Genomic DNA, 18,956 nt, shown 5'->3' with positions numbered 1-18,956 from the left:
ATTCATTCATCAGGTGCAAACGCTCACTTGTCGCAGAGGTCAAAACTGAAATATTCGGCGGTTCAAGGTGTCTCTTAGCAATAAACATTAATTTTGGGTCTTGGTAACACGGTCACATTGACTGAAATCTTTTTTTAATAGAATTCTGAATAGCTACTTGCAATCAATGCGAGTGCATAACGACAGACGACAAAGTATACAGACGCATGCGCATGTGATTGCCACAAGGTCAGACAGACACACGCATACGCAGACACGCACGCACACACGTGACAAATCAAGTTTGGGAAGCCACGTGAAAGGTGCACCGATTAGACTTGTGGGCACGTTTCTTACCCGGCAGGCCGAGACACAGCAAGACGCTGTAGTAGATGACAGGCAGCGGTCCAAGGGGACACCCCGGGGCCCCCTCCGAGGGATGCTGGCCGATGCTCCGGCTGCTCTCGTTGGGGGTGGACACGGGGAAGATGTGGCTGTGCTCCATGGCCGCGTCCTCTTCCTCAGCTGCGCTCGGTGTCAAGAAGCCGGACGGCGCCAGCAAACTGTTAGGTGACCGTCGCTCTGCTCTCCGTCGGACAGTCGACACGTGTGTGTGTGAGTGTCGGAAGCTGAGGGGGGGGGGGAAGGAGGCGAGGAGAGACCAGACGAAGGTGGGAGGGTTGGGGTGGGACGTGGTGGGATGCGAAAGGTGAGATGTGCCGGCGGATGGGGGAAGAGGAAGGAGGAGAGATGAGTGAGAGGGGAGGATGCTGCGCGAATGTGTGAGGGAGAGGAGTGCGAGAGAGGAGAGTATAGTTGGGAGAGCGAGCGGGAGAGAGAGAGAGAGAGGAAGGTGGGAAGAAGAGGAGGAATGAGGGAATGTGTGAGAAGGTTAGACACGTGATGATGGGGAGGCAGACGGGTGATGCGGGGAATGATGGAGTCAGAGTTTGCATCCACTGGCAGTGTAGTTGTTCATATGTATAAACTTAGTCGCACTTGACTTGACTGACTCGGTGACATGTCAACACACAATGAGAGGCAGATCAGAGACATATGAAAACATCTGTAAACATCTATGGAGACCGAACTCTGTCGGTCAATTGCGACATCGCCAGTTTGGGCATATACGGCTGTACCAATAAGTCTGGGAGAAGCGCTACATGGCTAAAAACGTTCATCTTGTCTTCAAATGTATATATGCCTGTCTTTTCTCTTTTAAGACAAAAAAAAAAGTTGAAGTTCACTCTGTGCGAGGCTCTCATGACTCCATACAGAGATCCGAGTGTAAAACACGCACCAATAACAGGATTTTCAGAAAAAATCCAACTCCAGTTGTTATCAAGATGGCAACGTAAGATGGCTGCCCTCTGGCTTCAACCGCAAAAAAAGCCGTTCATTCCTCAAACAAATCTTGTACAGACAGAACCGTCTCAAGAAGTGAGTGTCTAAAAGAATACGCCTAGGACGTTTAATGGCTGTATATATATATATATATATATATATATATATATATATATATATATATATATATATATATATATATATATATAGGATATATATATACAGTGATACCTCGGCTCACGAACTTAATTGGTTCCCAGAGAGTGTGTGTAAGCCGAAAAGTTCTTCTTTCGAACATTTATTTCCCATAAGAAACCATTAAAATGAGAATAATCCGTTCCCAGGTCCCTATAAAACCTAATTTTCTACTAAATAAGCCTTAAAACTACACAAAAATATACCTTATTTTATGTATAATAAATGTGCTATTGTATTGTAATTAAAGAAATAAATTGTACTGTATAATAAAGTCGTTTTATTTTACTTTGTGATGGTAGTTCTTAAGGATAGTAGCAATGGTAGACTTACTTCATTCGCGAGCGTTTCACCGCGTAGAGTGTTTATGGAACGGTTGCGGCTCATTCGCACTTTCGTGCTCACCGGAGCGGAGGAGGTGTGTCCCTTGGTGAACAAGGAAGTGGAGCACAAAAAGTGAGCACCGCCAACTACTTTCACCTCTTTCCTGGGACTAAACAGCCGTGGCACGATTTTCTCCTTTTTTGAGGTACGTGATGGCACTTTCGCTTTTTTTAGTGGCGCAAACTCCATTGACTACAATGCAAACGCGCCGCCGAATCGCCGTCCCTCGCTGGTAAGCATTAGGCTTAACACTCGCCTGTGGTGGGGTCTTTTTCGGTCCCATAATAGCAAAAGTACACTCAAAATGTCTATCAAACACAAACCGCGTCCGCACTAAAAGAAAGGGGGTGACGAACTGGGACGCCGTGAGCGTGCGTCAGCTTCTTGTGGCCGCCACCGTGGTGCTGTTCGACCGCGTGGTTTGGTTCGTCCGCCGAAAAGTAGTTCGTCAGCAGAGACTAAATTCTCGCGAATTTAATGTTCGTGAGGCGAAAAGTTCGTGAGCTAAAGCGTTCGTCAGCCGAGGTATCACTGTATATATATATATATATATATATATATATATATATATATATATATATATATACACATTTTCTTGACTGCAAGGGTCCCGCGGGGTGGTGGCACCTATCTCAGCTGTCTCTGGGCAGTAGGCGGGGTACACTGGACTGGTTGTCAGCCAATCACAGGGCACTCAGAGACGAACAATCATCCACACTCACAAGCACACCTAGGGACAATTCGGAGCGCCCAATTAACCTGCCATGCATGTTTTTGGAATGTGGGAGGAGACCGGAGTACCCGGAGAAGACCCACGCGGGAGAGAACATGCGGCACGGGGAGAACATGCAAACTCCACCCAGGAAGGCCGGAGCCTGGACTCGAACCCGAGTCCTCAGAACTGTGAGGCGGAATATATGCTAAGTCTGGAGTGGCGCTGTAGCGCTGCCACAGGGAAGTAATGAAACGCGTAGAAGAAGAATCAGCGAAGAAGACGAACCACTGATCTGAATAGCCTGTCAAGGCCCTATGTGTGACCCCTGCACAATCTGTGATACGCATGCGCAGAAGATCGGCCATCTTGGATCGCTAACTACGGCAACCACATAGGTCAAACAATGTTCACACACGTAAAATTAAACACATTGCAAAAGGTATAAACAGGTGCACGTTTAGTTTGTTTTTTTCTTTATTTAATCAAAGCAGATCCAAGCAGTACCCAAGCATGTCTTGTACGAATAGAAAAGATTTTGACACATACTGTAATTATAGTTTGCGGTGAGCATGCCAGTGGGTACGGTTTCTTCGTATTGTCTTTAGAACAATGTTTGGCCAATATCATGGCATAGGGTTGAGGCTGGATGAGGGGTGGGGGGTCATTTAAAACACACACCGCAGACTTACTATAAAGTATAACAATGCAGACACACTGGAAATGTAATGGGGTCAAAAATAAATGTTCATATAAAACATAGGATTAAAAGTTAGTTAGTTACATGGAAATGCATCAAAAATCTAAGATTTATTTTTCACGTTGTAGCATGTTTTTATGAACGCGCACTATCGCACAGGCATATAAAAGGTACAGTATTTTGTTCTAGTGTGATTGACGTAGTTAGTGAGGCAAGATGGCCGATCTTCTGCGCATGTGCAGGGGTCACATATCGCACCTTGACATAGCCGATAGGCCAAGAATTTTGAAGATGCGAGGCCACCATATTAGTTCTCCCAAGAAACGTTTCTCGGCATACGATCCTATACTTATTACACAATCGAAATTAGAGAACATTTGAGACAGTACTTAGCAGAAACAGCCTGATTGATGTTTTAAATTTGTTAAACAAAAACAAAAGGACTTCAGACATTTACAACTTGCCTTAAAAACATGTATGAATTATATGCCCAATTATGTTTACAGGAGGAAACTTGTGTATTTTTATTAAAGAATTATAACTGTAATTCAACAAAAGATGACTGCCAAATCTAATATTGAGGTCTAGGAACTGAGCGATAAAAGAAAAGGGGGTCTTCAAAGTCGTTTAAAAAGTAATCTGGGAGGATTAAGATGGCAGCCCTGTGGCTTCAACGGCTTGCAGGGGCGTGCTCTTGTGCTGCATTCGAGGATGGTCGGAAGTCGGACTTTTCCGAGTTCAAACCAGGAAGTGTGTACGGGAACGCCCCCTTGAACTCGGAAATTCCACTTGCGAAGTCGGAAGAAAAAAAAAGGACCCCCAATTCACCGGCGGACTACAATGTGACGTCACTCTGAATGGCAAAACACAATTTACTCGAGTATAAAACTAGATAGCTTTCTTCATTCATAAATATTCGCCATAACTTCACGTAATGCAATGTACGTGACAGTATTGCCGCTATCTCTGCATGATATTATACGGTAAACTACTTTACTGTATGGAATGCTTATGAAATAAGATTAAAACAATAAATGAAGCAAAATTACAAAGGTAAATTTTCTGGAGCTCAAAATATGTTTTGAGGACCAAAATAAAAACAATTTATCACTATCCGCCATTTTGGTTGTTTACTTTTGCCTCGAACGCTTTCAAGTTGGAACTGGGAAAAAACAACTTGGATTTATCCGACTTACGACCATCCTCGAATGCAGCATTGGCTATCCAGTAATATATACAGATTAGTGAGACGAACACAACACAGAAGTGACAATAAGCGAAGTGCGCATTAAGTTTGCGCATGTGCGAGGGAAAAAACGAGGCTACCAACTACCCTATCAATTTGAATGGCGGAGATTAGAGTGGTGACAATCTTTGCGTAACTGTACACTGTAAAGCTTGCAAGTCAACTTCCCCGATGTCAGTAAACCACATGCTACGCATGTTCATAAAAAAACAGCAACTTTCCAGCGGTTGAAACGTTTCTATCAGAGCCGATTCCATTGGATCCAATTCATTTTCAATGGCCGTTTGGTAGTTTCGCCTACCCACAATGCACCACGCCGCTACCCATAATGCACCTTGAATTGAAGATGCGCACTTCGCTAATGCTGGGTGAGTCATGTACAACATCACACAAAACATTTTGCTGTAAAATCATAAACAAGCTAAGGAGGTTCCGTAAAACAACAACGACATGACGATCCGCAATAGTTGCTGACAGACTGGCGGTTCGTGCGCAGTCAGGGGAGAATGACATCATCACCGGAGGAGTGCCGGTAGCTATCCTGCATATGGCGTCCACATTGAAACGCGTTTAGAAATCATTCCACTCTGGAGCCCGGTTCCAAAAGTGATCGGTTTCAAGCTCCGAAACCGAGCCGCCGTGTGGACGTATGCCCAAACGCTAAGAAACTTGTGCGGATACATTGAAACAGGCTTTCGTGTGAACGGGGCCTAATTTAAGCCACCTATTTCCCATATGGTGTTAATCTCTGCTGCACTTTTCCCTGTCAACCTGTCTCTCGGGGTGTGTGTGTGTGTGTGTGTGTTTACGGTGTACGCGTGCGTATGCTAGCTGTTAGCTGACATTCAGTGCTCGATCTGGTGTGAAGGGGTTCCTGTTTTTGTAAAGGGTGGCTAACCTGCTGCTGTTTTCTTTTTAGTTGAGTTTGGGGTTAATTTTGATTACCGTGCTTTTTCTTGTATGTTGACGACTGGGTTTGTTTTTTAATTTTATTTATTGATTTATTTATTCATTCATTTATTTATTTTTATTGTTTTGGTGATGCCACGTGCCTCCTGGTGGTTGGGCTCGGCACTGGGGGAGGTCCTTCCTGCACTTTTGCATGCGAGTAAGTGTATCCACAAGTTTAGTCTGCACCAATTTTTGTTTGTTGTGTTGACTGAGGTGAGTACAAGATGGCACCCAAGGGCAGTGTTTCTCAACCGTGGTCCTCGGGGCACACTATCCACTTCCAACTCAGGTGATTCCAATGGCAGCTGATTAGCAAGCTCTGGAGAAGCCTGATAACGATCCTCACCTGCGCTGCAATCGGGAGACATGGAAAACAGGCTGGATCGTGTGCCCCGAGGACCAGGATTGAGGAACACTGCCCCGATGGCACTCCCGAACGTAGGTTGCTCACCACAGGGTGGCCCCAGCTAGCTGTTTGTTTTAAAAATTTTTTTATCTTAATTCTATTTTTAGTGAACAGAAGCCAATCGTAGCTTAATTTTTTTAACTAGCAATTTTAATACAACACGTCAAGTTGCTGTGTCCTGTTTTAAACTGTTTTTTTTTTCTCTCTCTTTCGCTCATCTTGAAACTTTTATTTAAAATGGTGTTTTAATTGGAACATCATGTCTGTCCTTTTTGCATTCAGAAGCTTACCTGCGTTATGGTTGTAGTAATAAGATCATTCTAGCCCCTGCTACACCACGTCACAATTATGAGAACCATCAATTCTATACCAAAACACAATATAACAGCACACTAGTGTGGCACATACTGTACATCATCTGGAGCGGTTCAAAATCAACATAACAAAAATTTAAATCAAATACATCTGAATCACCAGAGATGATTATTAATTGTATTCATCATGTGCCCTAATCGCTATACAGATGTGTTTTGCTAGATGAACTTGGTTTGTGCTGACCAACCAATCAGAGGATGAAAAAAATGCTGACGTCAATGACGGCCAGTGTTTTAGCTCTGTGAGGACAAATTTGAAATCTGGTTGGTTAAGGAAAGAGTCCCCACTGCTAATATAGTTTGAGTAACTTCAGTAAGACTGACAGCGTCTGAAATCTGATCGGACCGAAAAAACAAAACAAAAAACAATCCAACATGCATGTAGCTGTGTACACATACTGGAAGCAGTGCCGCCAAGAGACATGTTCTGAAGACACAAAACTGCTTGGAATAAATTAATATCAATTAATTAATTAATATATTAATGTCAAAAACTTCTGTTGTAGCAGAAAATGTCTCGCTGACCCGCACCACAGCCGCTGAATTTGAGGTCAAGTGTCTCAGTTCGGGGTACTACAAATTTCATTGAATTCACGTTTGCTTTGAAGAAGATTCTCAAAGTATTTTCACTTCCTTTGCTGCTGTGGGGAAAAAAAAGTTTGTCAAGAAAACTTCACAACACAAGTGTACGCTTTTGACCTTGGTCGCGGTTTTCTTCTCTGTGAATGTCCTAGTGGTCATCCCCGCATATCCATGATTTAGAGAAGCCTCTCAGCCCTCAGAGTGCTTTTGGCCCGAGCGCAGTCCATTTAGACAGAATGCGTCTCAGTGCTCTCGGTGCCTCTTCAGCACAATCAGTGCCCATGCAGCCTCTCTGCGGGTCGCAGCTGAAAGATACACAGGATGGGGAGATGCAAAAACTGATTGCATTAAAAAAAATTAAAAAAAAGTTTTTTGCAGGAAAGGGAACAAAAGCACTGTGAGGAAAACATATACATTGATTGTACTATTATAACAGCAAATGACATTTCTGAGAAGAAAGCGATGAATTATTTTGCCATCAAAAGTCTTATTTCAGTCTTGTTTTTGATTCTGGCTCCTTTTTTTTCTGGTGGATAAAAAATATTTTCATGAAAGATCAGTTGATTGTAGACGGAACTTGCCTTAGAAATCAGCTGGCAGCGAACCGATCAATTTTACTATACATTTCTTAACCCTTGACCTTTTAAGGCCCCTCTGTCATGCCGAGGCGCTGGTGCATGAAATAAATAAGAACGTCCACATCATATACAGTAATTTGTGAGAACCAGCGGCAGCCAAGAGGAGAGGTGAGAAGGTGCAAGTGTGTATCGGAAAGAGCACGCGTCACGCGCACTCACACCTTGTCTGTGACATGTGAACAAATAAATTAGCTTCAGGGACCGGGGCACCGTGATTAAGCCTAAAATAAAAATATGTCCAGCTGACGTTAACTGTTATGGAAGACAAAAAAATAAATAAAAGAAAAGTGGGACAGGGCATTTTAAGACCCCTACAGCGCCACCCTCGCCTCAGCCTGCCATCCGTTACTTAATGCAACATTATCACTGGTACTTGTCACAAAACAACTCAATTACACACAATTTGGTGGCACTTGGATGGAGGTGTGATTGCATTGTGTGTGTTCGTGCGTCGCCTCGTTGTCACTGCGCACGTGTGGGCTGTTTGCAAACGACAATACAGTATGTGGCACTCTGGAGCAAAGCAGGTCAAGCTCATGTTTTGTATGCATTGCTTGTCCCATTGACCTGATTGCAGGTCATTGGGGTAACCATGTGAAGGATGTGTGCGTTAATAACCCGTTGCGTCATCATTATGAACGGCAGATGGGGAAATTATGCCATCAACCCGGCGCCGAATAGAGCGATCCAGAAGTTGGAGCGCTGAAACCTGCAAAATCAAACGCATGTTGTCACCACAACAAGATCATCATCATATGTGACCCGCTCCTTGAAAAGCATGTCAGCAGGATCAATCTAGAGATATGGACGATATGAGACAGTTGGACTTTATTGTCCATTTTGAGATTTCTCCACAAATAGCCTACTTGAGGTCTCTAATTTCATTTCCAAGCAGCACTAAAATCAAAATTGTAATAGAAGTGTATGAAAATAAGCAATTATTAGACAGTATGCCTTTTAACTAGGAGAGTGTTTTTAGCCTAGCTGCTAGCTAGCGCCGCATCTTGTACAACTTTTTAAACACAAACCAAATTTCCTAGCCTCAAACGTAATTCACCAATGATTTATATAAATATTGTGAGGATAAGCGGATCTGCTAATGGATGGATGGATTGGGATAGCAACCAAAACAAAAATTGAAATAGGCCTACGCCATTCAGCACGAAAGTGAACACAACAGTTATCCTACTTAATGGAGGAGAAGCTATGTTGTCATCGGTCCCGGATACCGGCGAATTGTAATCCAAGCAGACAGAGGTATTCTACAGGACCTCTTTCTTAATCGAGTTCTACTTTTAATTCAAACACACACCAAAACCATGTTGAACTCTAGCGGGGGAGGAGCCGTGATGTACCCGCAGAGATAGTGATTGACAGGCTGTCTTTCTGCTCTTTCACTCAGACCGAGTCAGGAATTAAAAGTTGTGACATGCGCCAATGTCTTTTATGTAATGTAGACTAATGTAATAATGTATTGTAAATACTATTATAATCTTTTGATCGCTTGTTGATGTTGTCTATTTCATACGACGCCGGACATGCCGCTTCTTTGATGCATCAAAAATGAACCGTCACAAATATCACTACACATTTACACTTGTGCTCCATTAAATGGGATGACATGAACATAAAAATGAGCTATGAAATATTTAACTTGAAGGTGAAAATTGGTCCTCTCAAATGAGTCACAAAATGCACACACTATTTTTTTTTTATTTTTTTTTTATTTTTTTTTATGCACACACTATATTGACTTGTAAATACAATAGTGTAGTGTCATTCGTGTATTACTTGTGGTAGGGTGGAGGGACAAAACAAAACAAAAAACGATTAAACCATCACATTTTCATTTTCTTCATGTGACCAGAAGCATTTGAGACATCACATCCATGATAAGTTATCAGTAAAGCACTTTTCACAGGCCACATCAAATGGCAAATCATCTTTTAATTGACACAAAATTATGAAATCAAATTTCCCACTGTGGTAATATCACCTCATTTAAGCAAGAAAATATCACAAGGAGCAACAATAAAATAAGCAAACTTTGGCTGATGCCTCAGAAGATGAATTGTAAGCTGAATTTTGATCTTCAAAGTTGAGGCTGATTACAACTCTTGAGAGGTCAAACTTCAAAAAACATTTAAAGGGTTCAAATCTCAAACGATGGCCTTGCCTGCTATTGGAATTGACTTTCCACTGATAGTTTAACAGTTTCTGAAAATTTCAGGTTCATGTCTTTTTCCTAAGGTATTGGTTGCTATGGACATTTGAAAGATGCAAGTACCAAAACTTTAAACCCCCTTTTCTCAAAACTAAGGATTTCTACCTTCCAACAATTAACTTTGTCAATTTTTGAAGTACGTCCATGTATTATATATCATTTTCAAGGGAATTAAGTGCATAATCACATATCACGATCGCAGTCACATAATGTTCTTCATGCTGCAAAAGGCCAAAGAAAATTACGCAATTTTCACATTTGAAGGAATTGGAAAGATGTTACCAAAAAAAAAAAGTAATATTTATACCAGGGTTCACCAATTCCGGGCCTCGAGGTCCAGAGTCCTGCAGGTTTTAGATGTTTCCGCCAACTAGCACACCTGATTCATATAATCAGCTCATGCCTAATAACGATCCTGATATATATGAATCAGGTGTGTTAGTGGGCGGAAACATCTAAAACCTGCAGGACTTCGAGGACCGAAATTGGTGAAGACTGATATATACAGTGGACAGCCACACAATTCAAGAAGTAAGCTTACAGGGAAAAAACTGGCCAGTGAATAGTAAAAAATTGCCAAAAAAAAAGAGGCTTTTTATAATTGCACTGAAATAAATAAATAAACCCTCAAAATAATTTAAGTCAAGAATGAGTTTCCACAAAAAACGGGGGCATGCCAGTAATTGGCAATCACCCAAAATGGTTTAAAATTACCTGCAGTTGCCAAAACATGGCACCAAGGCACTACTTTTATATTAGCCATGGCTTTGGCCTCTCCAATAGCTCCTCCCCTCACTTCACCATAGTTCTTTAGCACAAAAATGCCACAAGACGGTGCAAAATCACTACTTTTATGAGTCTGTGTCTCCTTGGATTTCGCCAATCCCATATTTTGTCCAACTTTTATACAGGTCCCGTCTTCTTGGCGTCCCACTTTTTTTATTTGTCCAGTCAGCAACTCAATTGTTTGGGCCACGTGTGTGCCATAGCGATTCATACAATAAACCAATTAAAAAATAATGTTACCGTTAAATTCCTTCCTATTTACTTTTCCATTCACGTTTGTATTCTCTCTCTTCCTGCTTCCATGTCTAAAAGAATCATGGGAAATGAAGTCCTGCTAGCCTCAATGTGCACTCAGTTGCTGCAGGGACCAAGCCAAAAAAAAAGTTGGATAATGCTGAGTGCATTGACTTGTTTAGCGCTGTTGAATTGTCAACCAAGACAACATTTAGCATTAGCAGATAACAACCACCGGTCAACAAATTGGCTAGCGATTGAACTTACTTTATAGTACCTGGTGGTAATTGATTTTCAGTGAAATTCTCGTGACCCGGTTTTTAATTTTGAAAATCTCGTCACCCTCACTCAGGAATACTTTAAAAAGTGTGTTTAAGTACATTTAAATGTGTAGAAAAGTGTGTGAGGGCTAATACTACTGTATTAAAAACAAAACTATTTGTAGGCTACACTAAATTTCCCCTCTTCTCCTTGAAAATAATAATTGGCACGTTTTAATCATCCAAATGACTTCTTTTCCACTATGTAACTACCTGTTGAGTGTCGTTGGCTAGCTACCTTGCGGCTAGCATTAGCTGGCCCTTGATGTCCTACATTCACTCCTCAAATCAAAGCTGCATCAGCTGACATGAAATGAATCATTAAAAGTGAAGAAATGAATGAATAACAAGTGATGAAATTGAAAAATAGACGCAGAGGTGCAGGGAGAATAATTGAAGTGAGTATTGTAATGTTTATCAAGGTTGTCAAACATTCATGAAATATTGATGCACCTCAGTTATGGATTGAGGTATACGTGACCACACACAAAAAAAGCAGCATGAAAGAGGAATGGGTCAGCCAATTTTCTTTTCTTTTTTTAAATTTATTTATTTATTTATTTATTTATTTATTTATTTATTTATTTTTGCCGCAATTGTAAACGAATGAAGGCGAATATGGGAGACAATAAAAGATGTGAGCAAAGAGGGCGAAAAAAAATGCAAATAGAGATGACAGGGAACAATATGTAGCTTGCTGGTTATGTTTTCACAGTCATCACCGCATTTCCGCTTGGGGAAATCAGCACAGTAACATTCATTTGCACCTCCGGCGGGAAACAACATGCTTTTCCCTCCTCGCTTTTGGGGTCAGTCTTCCTGGGGTCCGGGCGGACTACAACCTGCCCCCCTTTACCCAGCGTTGGGGTACCAGCTGGTCAAAGCCTGGTGTTATTATGCAGGTGTTATTGGACTCCCAGATGAGGACAGAACTTCACAATTGTTACAAAATGGTAGTTTGGGACTGTCAATCATGAGAGTTTCCATCACGTGACCAAGATTCGTTTGTCCATCCATTTTCTCTTCCACTAGAAACAAGATGACGGAGCACGTTATCAAGTGTGATTTCTGCTTGGGACCCACACAGACCCTAAATTCGCCTCTGGTTGTAGTAATAGTTGTACAGCGGTACTGTAGTTGTAGAAGCGAGTCTTACCGACTTGATTTTAGTCCTACAGTGACCTCTATCGGTCAGCGTTCCACATTACAACCCCTAAAATAAATCTGCCGTCGAATAACGGAGGAGGAGGAGGAGATCACATCACTCGTGTTGTTATTATTGTCCGTTGTAGCAGGCCCTCAGTCAGCTGCGAGTTAGTTTCCGAACCAGTTTCCAAGCTTTGCTTTCGTTTGGACGAGGTGAGTACTCTCGAGGTCTCACTCGAATGTCACATGACGTCATACACGGCGAGGTTTTTTTTATTTTCCCCCTCTTCTTGGATTCTGCTGGTCTCCATCTTTGTTCGTATACGTGCTAATGCTAAATGCTAAGCAGCAATATGACATGACACATTACGTAGTTGTTATTTGTGTGTTTTGTGGATGCGCGCGTGGCTTGACGAGGTCGCGAGCGGCAAGTAAATAAACGAGCCTGCTCACAAGCAAAATGGCAGCCGGCAGAAAAATGCACAGTCACACCCAATCTACAACTATTAAGACATTGAATATTTATTATCACATATATGTACGGAAATAAACAACAAGAGCACTTCCGCCAATTGTGACTTGTGATAATAATCCGTTTTGTCAGCCAGGCTGTGCGTCATTTCTGGTCATCTTGTGTTTAGGCTCGCACCGTATTGATCTTCCGCGTCGTCATGCGCCACTCAAACCCAATCGGCGCTCTGACGTGTCTGCTGCTGGCGGGGGCGGTGGCCGCCTCGCACAGCCCCCCGCAAACAGGTGAGGGCAGCACAGGACCAAATACCGCTTACAAGTCAATAGTTCAAAGTTGATGATTATATCAATTCTTCCATCGATTCTCTGTTGTTTATTATCCAATAATATGCCGTTTATTATAACCAATTGTAGTTTTTTTTAAAATAAACAACAATTAAGCAATATCAACTGAATTGACAAGTATTTCAACAAACGAGTAATTGTTTAGAGCCATTGTTTAATTAACGTGTCCAAATTCGGATTTCAGCCTCTCAATAGTAATTCTCTGATTTCTGTCGTCCTTCGTGACAGCAGATGAATTTTTTTTGTGTGTGTTTCATCAAAATGTGCAAACTTTGGAAAACAATGACTGAATGAACTGAATCAGTTTGAAAAAAGTTGGTGAGTATAATATCAATCCCTCTCGTATGATATTGCTTAATTGTTGTTTGTTAATTTATCATTAAAAATGTCAAATAAATAACAAAGTAGATAGTAAACAGTAATAGTAGAAAAACGGTTTTATAATGCATTAATTCAAAATAAAATTGCATCTGATTAATCGATGGACTAATCAATGATAAAAATATTTAATAGTGGCAGTCAATTTGAAACAATATCCTCTTTTGAAATAAATGGACGAAAACGAAAGCTTTTTTTTTTTTAATTATTATTAATTTGCAAAAAAAAAACTGACAGATTAGCAAATGACTGCCTATTTTATTTATTTATTTATTATTACTCATTTATTTTATTTTTATTTACAGCATTTATTATTATCGATAAGTAACAGTCCTATTATGTTTCATTTGAAATTACAATATATAAACTCTTCAATGAATGCTATTTTTCTCTATTAAAAGTCATGCAAGAAAAAATATTTTTGTAAGGCTTGTAATGAATGAATGGGTTTTCAAAAGGAAAAAACGTATTTGATGCTGGCAATATTTAATTTTAATATTAATATGGCAATTCCTTATTTTATTTTATTTTATTTTACCTTGTTTTATGTTTTATCTTATTGTATTTGTATGTTTTTAACTGTTATTGTAAGGTAAATAAAATGTATTGTATTATTATTATTATTATTATTATAAAACCAAAGAGGCAATACAAGAAGCCACCATGCAACAGGAAGTGAGAGTTGTGATGAGCTCTGGCTCGCCTCGTGCAGTTTTCTTGGACAAGCGTCAGGCCAGCTCGCTGATCTCGCGCGAGAAGAGGAGCGCGGACGGCGCCGGGCGGCAGTCGTCCACGCTGGAGCAGGCTTGCATGGAGCGGGTGTGCACCTACGAGGAGGCCCGCAAGCATTTCCAGGACTCGTACCGCACGGTGAGCTGCGCGTGCGCGCACGCACCCTCTCGCGTCCTTCGCGTGTTTGCTCATCACCTCCACTTTCTCTTCCAGGACATCTTCTGGTCCGTCTACATCGGTAAGTGCCGCCCTTTTGCTTGGAGCGTCACCTTCCGTTTTGCCGATTCCTGATTTATTCCCACGTTGAAAATTGTGGTCATTTTGCACAAGCAGCCACGTGTGACGTGTGACCTTTTCTCATGTGTCGAGATGGAGACCAGTGCGCCGAGAAGCCCTGCAAGAACGGCGCCTTGTGCTCCGACAGCGTGGGGGGCTACGACTGCGTTTGCAAGGCGGGCTTCTCGGGGGTCCACTGCGAGACCGGTGAGGCGGGCGCCGCATTTCAAATTCAAGGGCGGGGCAAATTTTCCAATAATATATGGGGCGAAAATACGTGCAAAATAGCCAAACCAAATCGCCATGTTGGCAATGCGAAATCTGCTTTTGTCAACTAGCGCCTCTGTGATTTATTTTTATTTTTTAAATCATCATAATATAAAAATCAATTGAAAAAAAAAGTCTTGTCACATAAACTCGATTAATTGGAAAAATCGTTAGATACGGGCACCAAATAGCCATGTTACTCAATTCGAAATCTGCTTTTGTAAACTAGCACCACAATGACCAAAAATCAATTTTTAAAAAATTGTCTTGTCACATCAACTCGATTAATTGGAAAAATTGTTGGCCACCAAATGGCCATGTTACTCAATTCAGGATCTATTTTTGTAAACGAGTACCTCTATGAACAAAAATCAATGTCAAAAAATTGTCTAGTCACGTTAACTCGGTTAATTGGAAAAATCGTTAGATGTTCGCACAAAATGGCCACGTTAGTCAATTCGGAATCTGCTTTTGTAAAATAGCACCATGAAAAAAATCTATTTGCAGAAAAAATTGTTGACACAAACTCGATTAATCAGAAAAGTCCCTAGATATTGAGACCAAATCACAGTGGTGGCAATACAAAATCTGCTTTTGTACACCAGTGCCTCTGTGGATAAAAAACAAACGATTAAGGAAAAAAACCTGCCCTAATTAGAGGTGCACCAATCACAATTTTCTGGCCGATCCCCGATCTTTTAAAAAGTCTGACCTGCTGATCTCGAGTTTTGCCGATCCCGTTTATTTTTATTTTTATAATAAGCAGCCACCTTCAGTGTTCCAATCTTGTTTTATTGAAAAACATTGAACAATATCTGTGAAATAATGCACAACAGTTTGTGTTGACTGCACAGTATGTATTTCTCTCAAATAAAAATAAAAGCCAATTAATCATCTCAGCAGAAGAGGATACTCTTTCTGACCTCTAAGGAGAGAGATGAGATCGGTGGAAAAGATTTAGTTAGATTTAGATTTATTTTGAAGGAATCCGCTGCTCACCAATCCCCTAAAATGAAGGAATTGGGGGCTGATTAATCGGCCAGCCGATCGATCTGTGCACCGCTAGTCCTAACAAATGAAAAGTGTGACTTAATGGTACAACAAGTGGTGTTTCTCCTCCCTTCAGACCAAACGTTGTGCATCGTGGAGAAGAACAAGGGCTGCTCCCAGTTCTGTAAACCGGGCTACACCTCCTACGAGTGCTCCTGCGCCCGAGGATGGAAGCTCCATCAAACGGACAAGGATAAGTGCGAGCCTGCTGGTAAATGTGAACAGCTCAGCCGTGAGAATTTCGACATCGAGATGATAATCCATCCTGTGATCACAAACGCGCACGCACCTTCTCCCCCTCGTCAGTCCGCTACCCGTGCGGGAAGGTGAACAGTCTGAGCCAGTGGGAGGGCAGACAGGCCACCATCGTCCAAAGTGACTTTCAGGGGCTTCCCTGCGCCTCTGGGGAGTGTCCCTGGCAGGTAGCAACACACAAACACACACACTGGGGTGTTACCTGAACCGACTCGCTCTGTATTTTGAGCAGATTGACTTGGGTTCAGTATTTTGACCTATTAGGGTTGAAGTTTGGATTTGGGTGGGATGAAGAGCTGGACAGCTGTAATGAAGTTAAAAGTCAATTTCATGTAACATGAATGACTTCAAATGAACTTTTTGACTGCCAAAAAGACAATTCGTGCTAGCCGATTTCAAGCATTTCTTTCAAGACAAACAGAATATTGTGTGTTATGACTATATAAACATACCATATAAAATAATGCATTCCATTCTTTCATTAGAAAAAAAAAGCATGTTTCTACCTTATTCCGTTCTTTAGTAGTCACCCTTTAAAATTGGAAATGGAAAACAATAAAACGAGCTTTTTTATGAAAAGATACATTTTCTGCACAACAGTGACTTTGCACTAATATTTGTTGTCAACTAGATTTAATGTGACAAACACTTTGATTATTCACGTCATCCTTGAAAACGTTCTATTCTATTTCATCAGATTTGTCATGTCATGTAATTTGATACACGCCATTGAAAAGAGATACAATGCTGCCATCTGCTGGATGTAGTTTTTTTTATTTTTTATTTTTTTAAATTTCCACTCCATTCACAAACCAGAGCTGCACAAGACGGCCAACTTCCAAGTGAAAAAAAAAACAAAAAACAAAAAACAAAAAATGTAGTTGACGTCAATTGACGTCATTGGCGGTACTCAGTGGGCGTGTCCTTAACGTCAGTTGACATTTTTTTTGGCTGGAAAAGAGTTAATCTAGAGATAAATGATAATTGACTAATTGTAATAAATAATAAAAATAATAATAATAAATAATCTAGAGGTAAACTCAACTTTATTTATAAAGCATTTTAAAACAAGCATTGCTGTATAAAAAACGATTAATCGATAATTAATTGCTGATCAAATTAATTGATAATTATTTTTAAATTATTGATTAATCGACAACTAATCGATGATCAAATTAATCGATAATTACTTTTAATAATCAATTAATCGTTTCGACGTCTTTTTAAATTAACAGTTGTCCAAATGGTCTCTCAGCAGTAATTCTTCTCCGATTTCTGTAGTCCTCCATGAAATAGGACGGATTTCTTTATTTTCATCCACAATAAAACAATTACTTGAACTTTGAAAACAATGATCAACATTTTTGCCAATTTTCCTCACCTTACAGACTAAACTAATAACTGAATCATACTTAATTTGTGCGTGCATTGTCTATTTGGAATAATGTCCTGTTTTGAAGAAAAAAAAAAAAAAAGTTGAAAATTTAAAGTAAGTGATTTATCGGTTAATTGGAAAAAATAGACAGATTAATTGACTACTGAACAAAATATTGGTCTCAGCCCTAAATTAAATTGTTTCCAACTTCCGATTAATCGACAAAATAATTTAAAATAATCGTTAGTCACCTTGCGTCTTCAGAATGCAACTGATGATGAACTTTTGCTCGATGATGTCATCCCATTGTATTGAAAGCCGTTAACGTGCCCGCAGGCCCTTCTGAAGACTTCCGAGTCAGGCGGTTTCTGCAGCGGCGTGATCCTCAAGGAGAACCTGGTGCTGACGTCGGCGCAGTGTGCCAGCAAGCACAGCTCCTTCCAAGTGGCCGTGGGTCAGTTACGCGAGCGCTCCCGGCAGCCGCCATTCCAAATTTGCCATTTGTGACCGTCCGGTTTCTGCCTCCAGGCAAGCGCAAGATTGCCTACGAGGACGGCGAGCAGACGCTCGACGTGAAAAAGATCCACTCGCATCCCCGCTACGTGGCGGGCCGGCCCGACAACGACCTGGCCGTGGTGGAGCTTCGAGACCGCATCGTCTTCCGGCGGGAGGTGACGGCCGCCTGCCTCCCCGAGAGGGACTTCGCCGACAGCGTCCTCACGTCCGGCGAGCTCCCCGCCGCCGTGACGGGCTGGAAAGACCCCGACGAGGCGGCGGCGGGTTTCCAGGGCCAGCTCACCCTCAACCAGTTGGCGTACAAAAGCCTGCCGGCGTGCTTGGAGACGCATCCCGACGCGATGAGCAACAAAATGGGCTGCACGGCCGCCCGCGCCAACGCCGACTGCGGCGTGGGCTCCGGCAGCCCCCTGCTCACGTTGTACCGGGAGGTCTTCTTCCTCACCGGCGTGGTCAGCCGCCCGCCGGGGGCCGATTGCGCCAAGGGCTTCGTCTTTCAGAAAGTCTCCCGTCATCTGGGGTGGCTTCAGTCGCTCAACTACTCGCTGTAATGTGATCGCGCGCGTCCACATTGACCACATGTTGTTATTAACTAGCCGACAACCTGCTGTAATCTGGATATAGAACTTCCGTGTTTATTCGCAAGGGGGCGCTGCCGTAAAGCGAACGCGCACATGATGCACTGATTTCTTTGCATGTGATTTGTAACCGCTTTGAAAATGTCTCGTTGAGTGAGCACTTGTATGACGTCATCGCCACGACGGAAATAAACAACACTTAATCCCCAAATTGTTGAGGTTTCGATTTACAGGATGTTTTCAACTTTTGATTTCATTTGACATACTTAATTTGATTTGATTATGTTGTTAAATTGTATCAATTTCTACATATTGGATTTTAGTTTTTTTAAAAAGTCAATCAATTCGTTTTTATAACTAAAATAGACTTTTTTTTAAATAGAAACTACAGTACTTGCAGTTATATGTTAACTCCCTATAAAGTTCTACATATTGTAGTTTTAATAAATATATCTTAAATAAATATCTAGCTTATGTATTTTTGATTTTAAG

The 18,956-nt window shown here is 41.5% G+C and overlaps 2 protein-coding genes across 3 annotated transcripts in view; one reads left to right on the top strand and one right to left on the bottom strand.

Annotated features, from left to right (window-relative positions):
- gpr139 (G protein-coupled receptor 139) overlaps positions 1-632 on the bottom strand; it is a 31,765-nt gene extending 31,133 nt beyond the window's left edge. The window contains exon 1 of the mRNA XM_077529274.1: positions 337-632. Within this exon, the coding sequence (XP_077385400.1) occupies positions 337-484 (148 nt within the window). The 5' untranslated portion in view covers positions 485-632. The remainder of the gene's footprint in view (positions 1-336) is intronic.
- An 11,637-nt stretch (positions 633-12,269) lies between these two features.
- On the top strand, positions 12,270-18,675 carry proza (protein Z, vitamin K-dependent plasma glycoprotein a). 2 transcript variants are annotated; one of them, XM_077529242.1, is made up of 9 exons: positions 12,270-12,434; positions 12,863-12,977; positions 14,059-14,285; positions 14,361-14,385; positions 14,517-14,630; positions 15,817-15,951; positions 16,047-16,162; positions 17,707-17,824; positions 17,899-18,675. In XM_077529242.1, the coding sequence occupies exons 2-9, from the start codon at positions 12,893-12,895 to the stop codon at positions 18,435-18,437; spliced, it is 1,359 nt and encodes a 452-aa protein (XP_077385368.1). In that variant the 5' UTR covers positions 12,270-12,434; positions 12,863-12,892; the 3' UTR covers positions 18,438-18,675. The 2 variants fall into 2 exon arrangements, with proteins under 2 accessions (XP_077385368.1, XP_077385361.1); XM_077529235.1 differs by having other exon boundaries at positions 12,274-12,434; positions 14,128-14,285.
- Positions 18,676-18,956: the final 281 nt, after the last annotated feature.

The sequence above is a fragment of the Festucalex cinctus genome, chromosome 1 (assembly GCF_051991245.1).
Source record: "Festucalex cinctus isolate MCC-2025b chromosome 1, RoL_Fcin_1.0, whole genome shotgun sequence".
Classification (NCBI taxonomy): domain Eukaryota; kingdom Metazoa; phylum Chordata; class Actinopteri; order Syngnathiformes; family Syngnathidae; genus Festucalex; species Festucalex cinctus.
This window is presented reverse-complemented; position numbering and strand designations above follow the sequence as displayed.

Excerpts from the sequence above, each read along its gene's own strand:
- proza (XM_077529242.1), top strand. The coding sequence starts at position 12,893 with ATGCGCCACTCAAACCCAATCGGCGCTCTGACGTGTCTGCTGCTGGCG. Across the intron at positions 15,952-16,046 it reads GGATAAGTGCGAGCCTGCTG|TCCGCTACCCGTGCGGGAAG; the intron begins GTAAATGTGAAC and ends CCCCCTCGTCAG. Across the intron at positions 16,163-17,706 it reads CTGGGGAGTGTCCCTGGCAG|GCCCTTCTGAAGACTTCCGA; the intron begins GTAGCAACACAC and ends ACGTGCCCGCAG.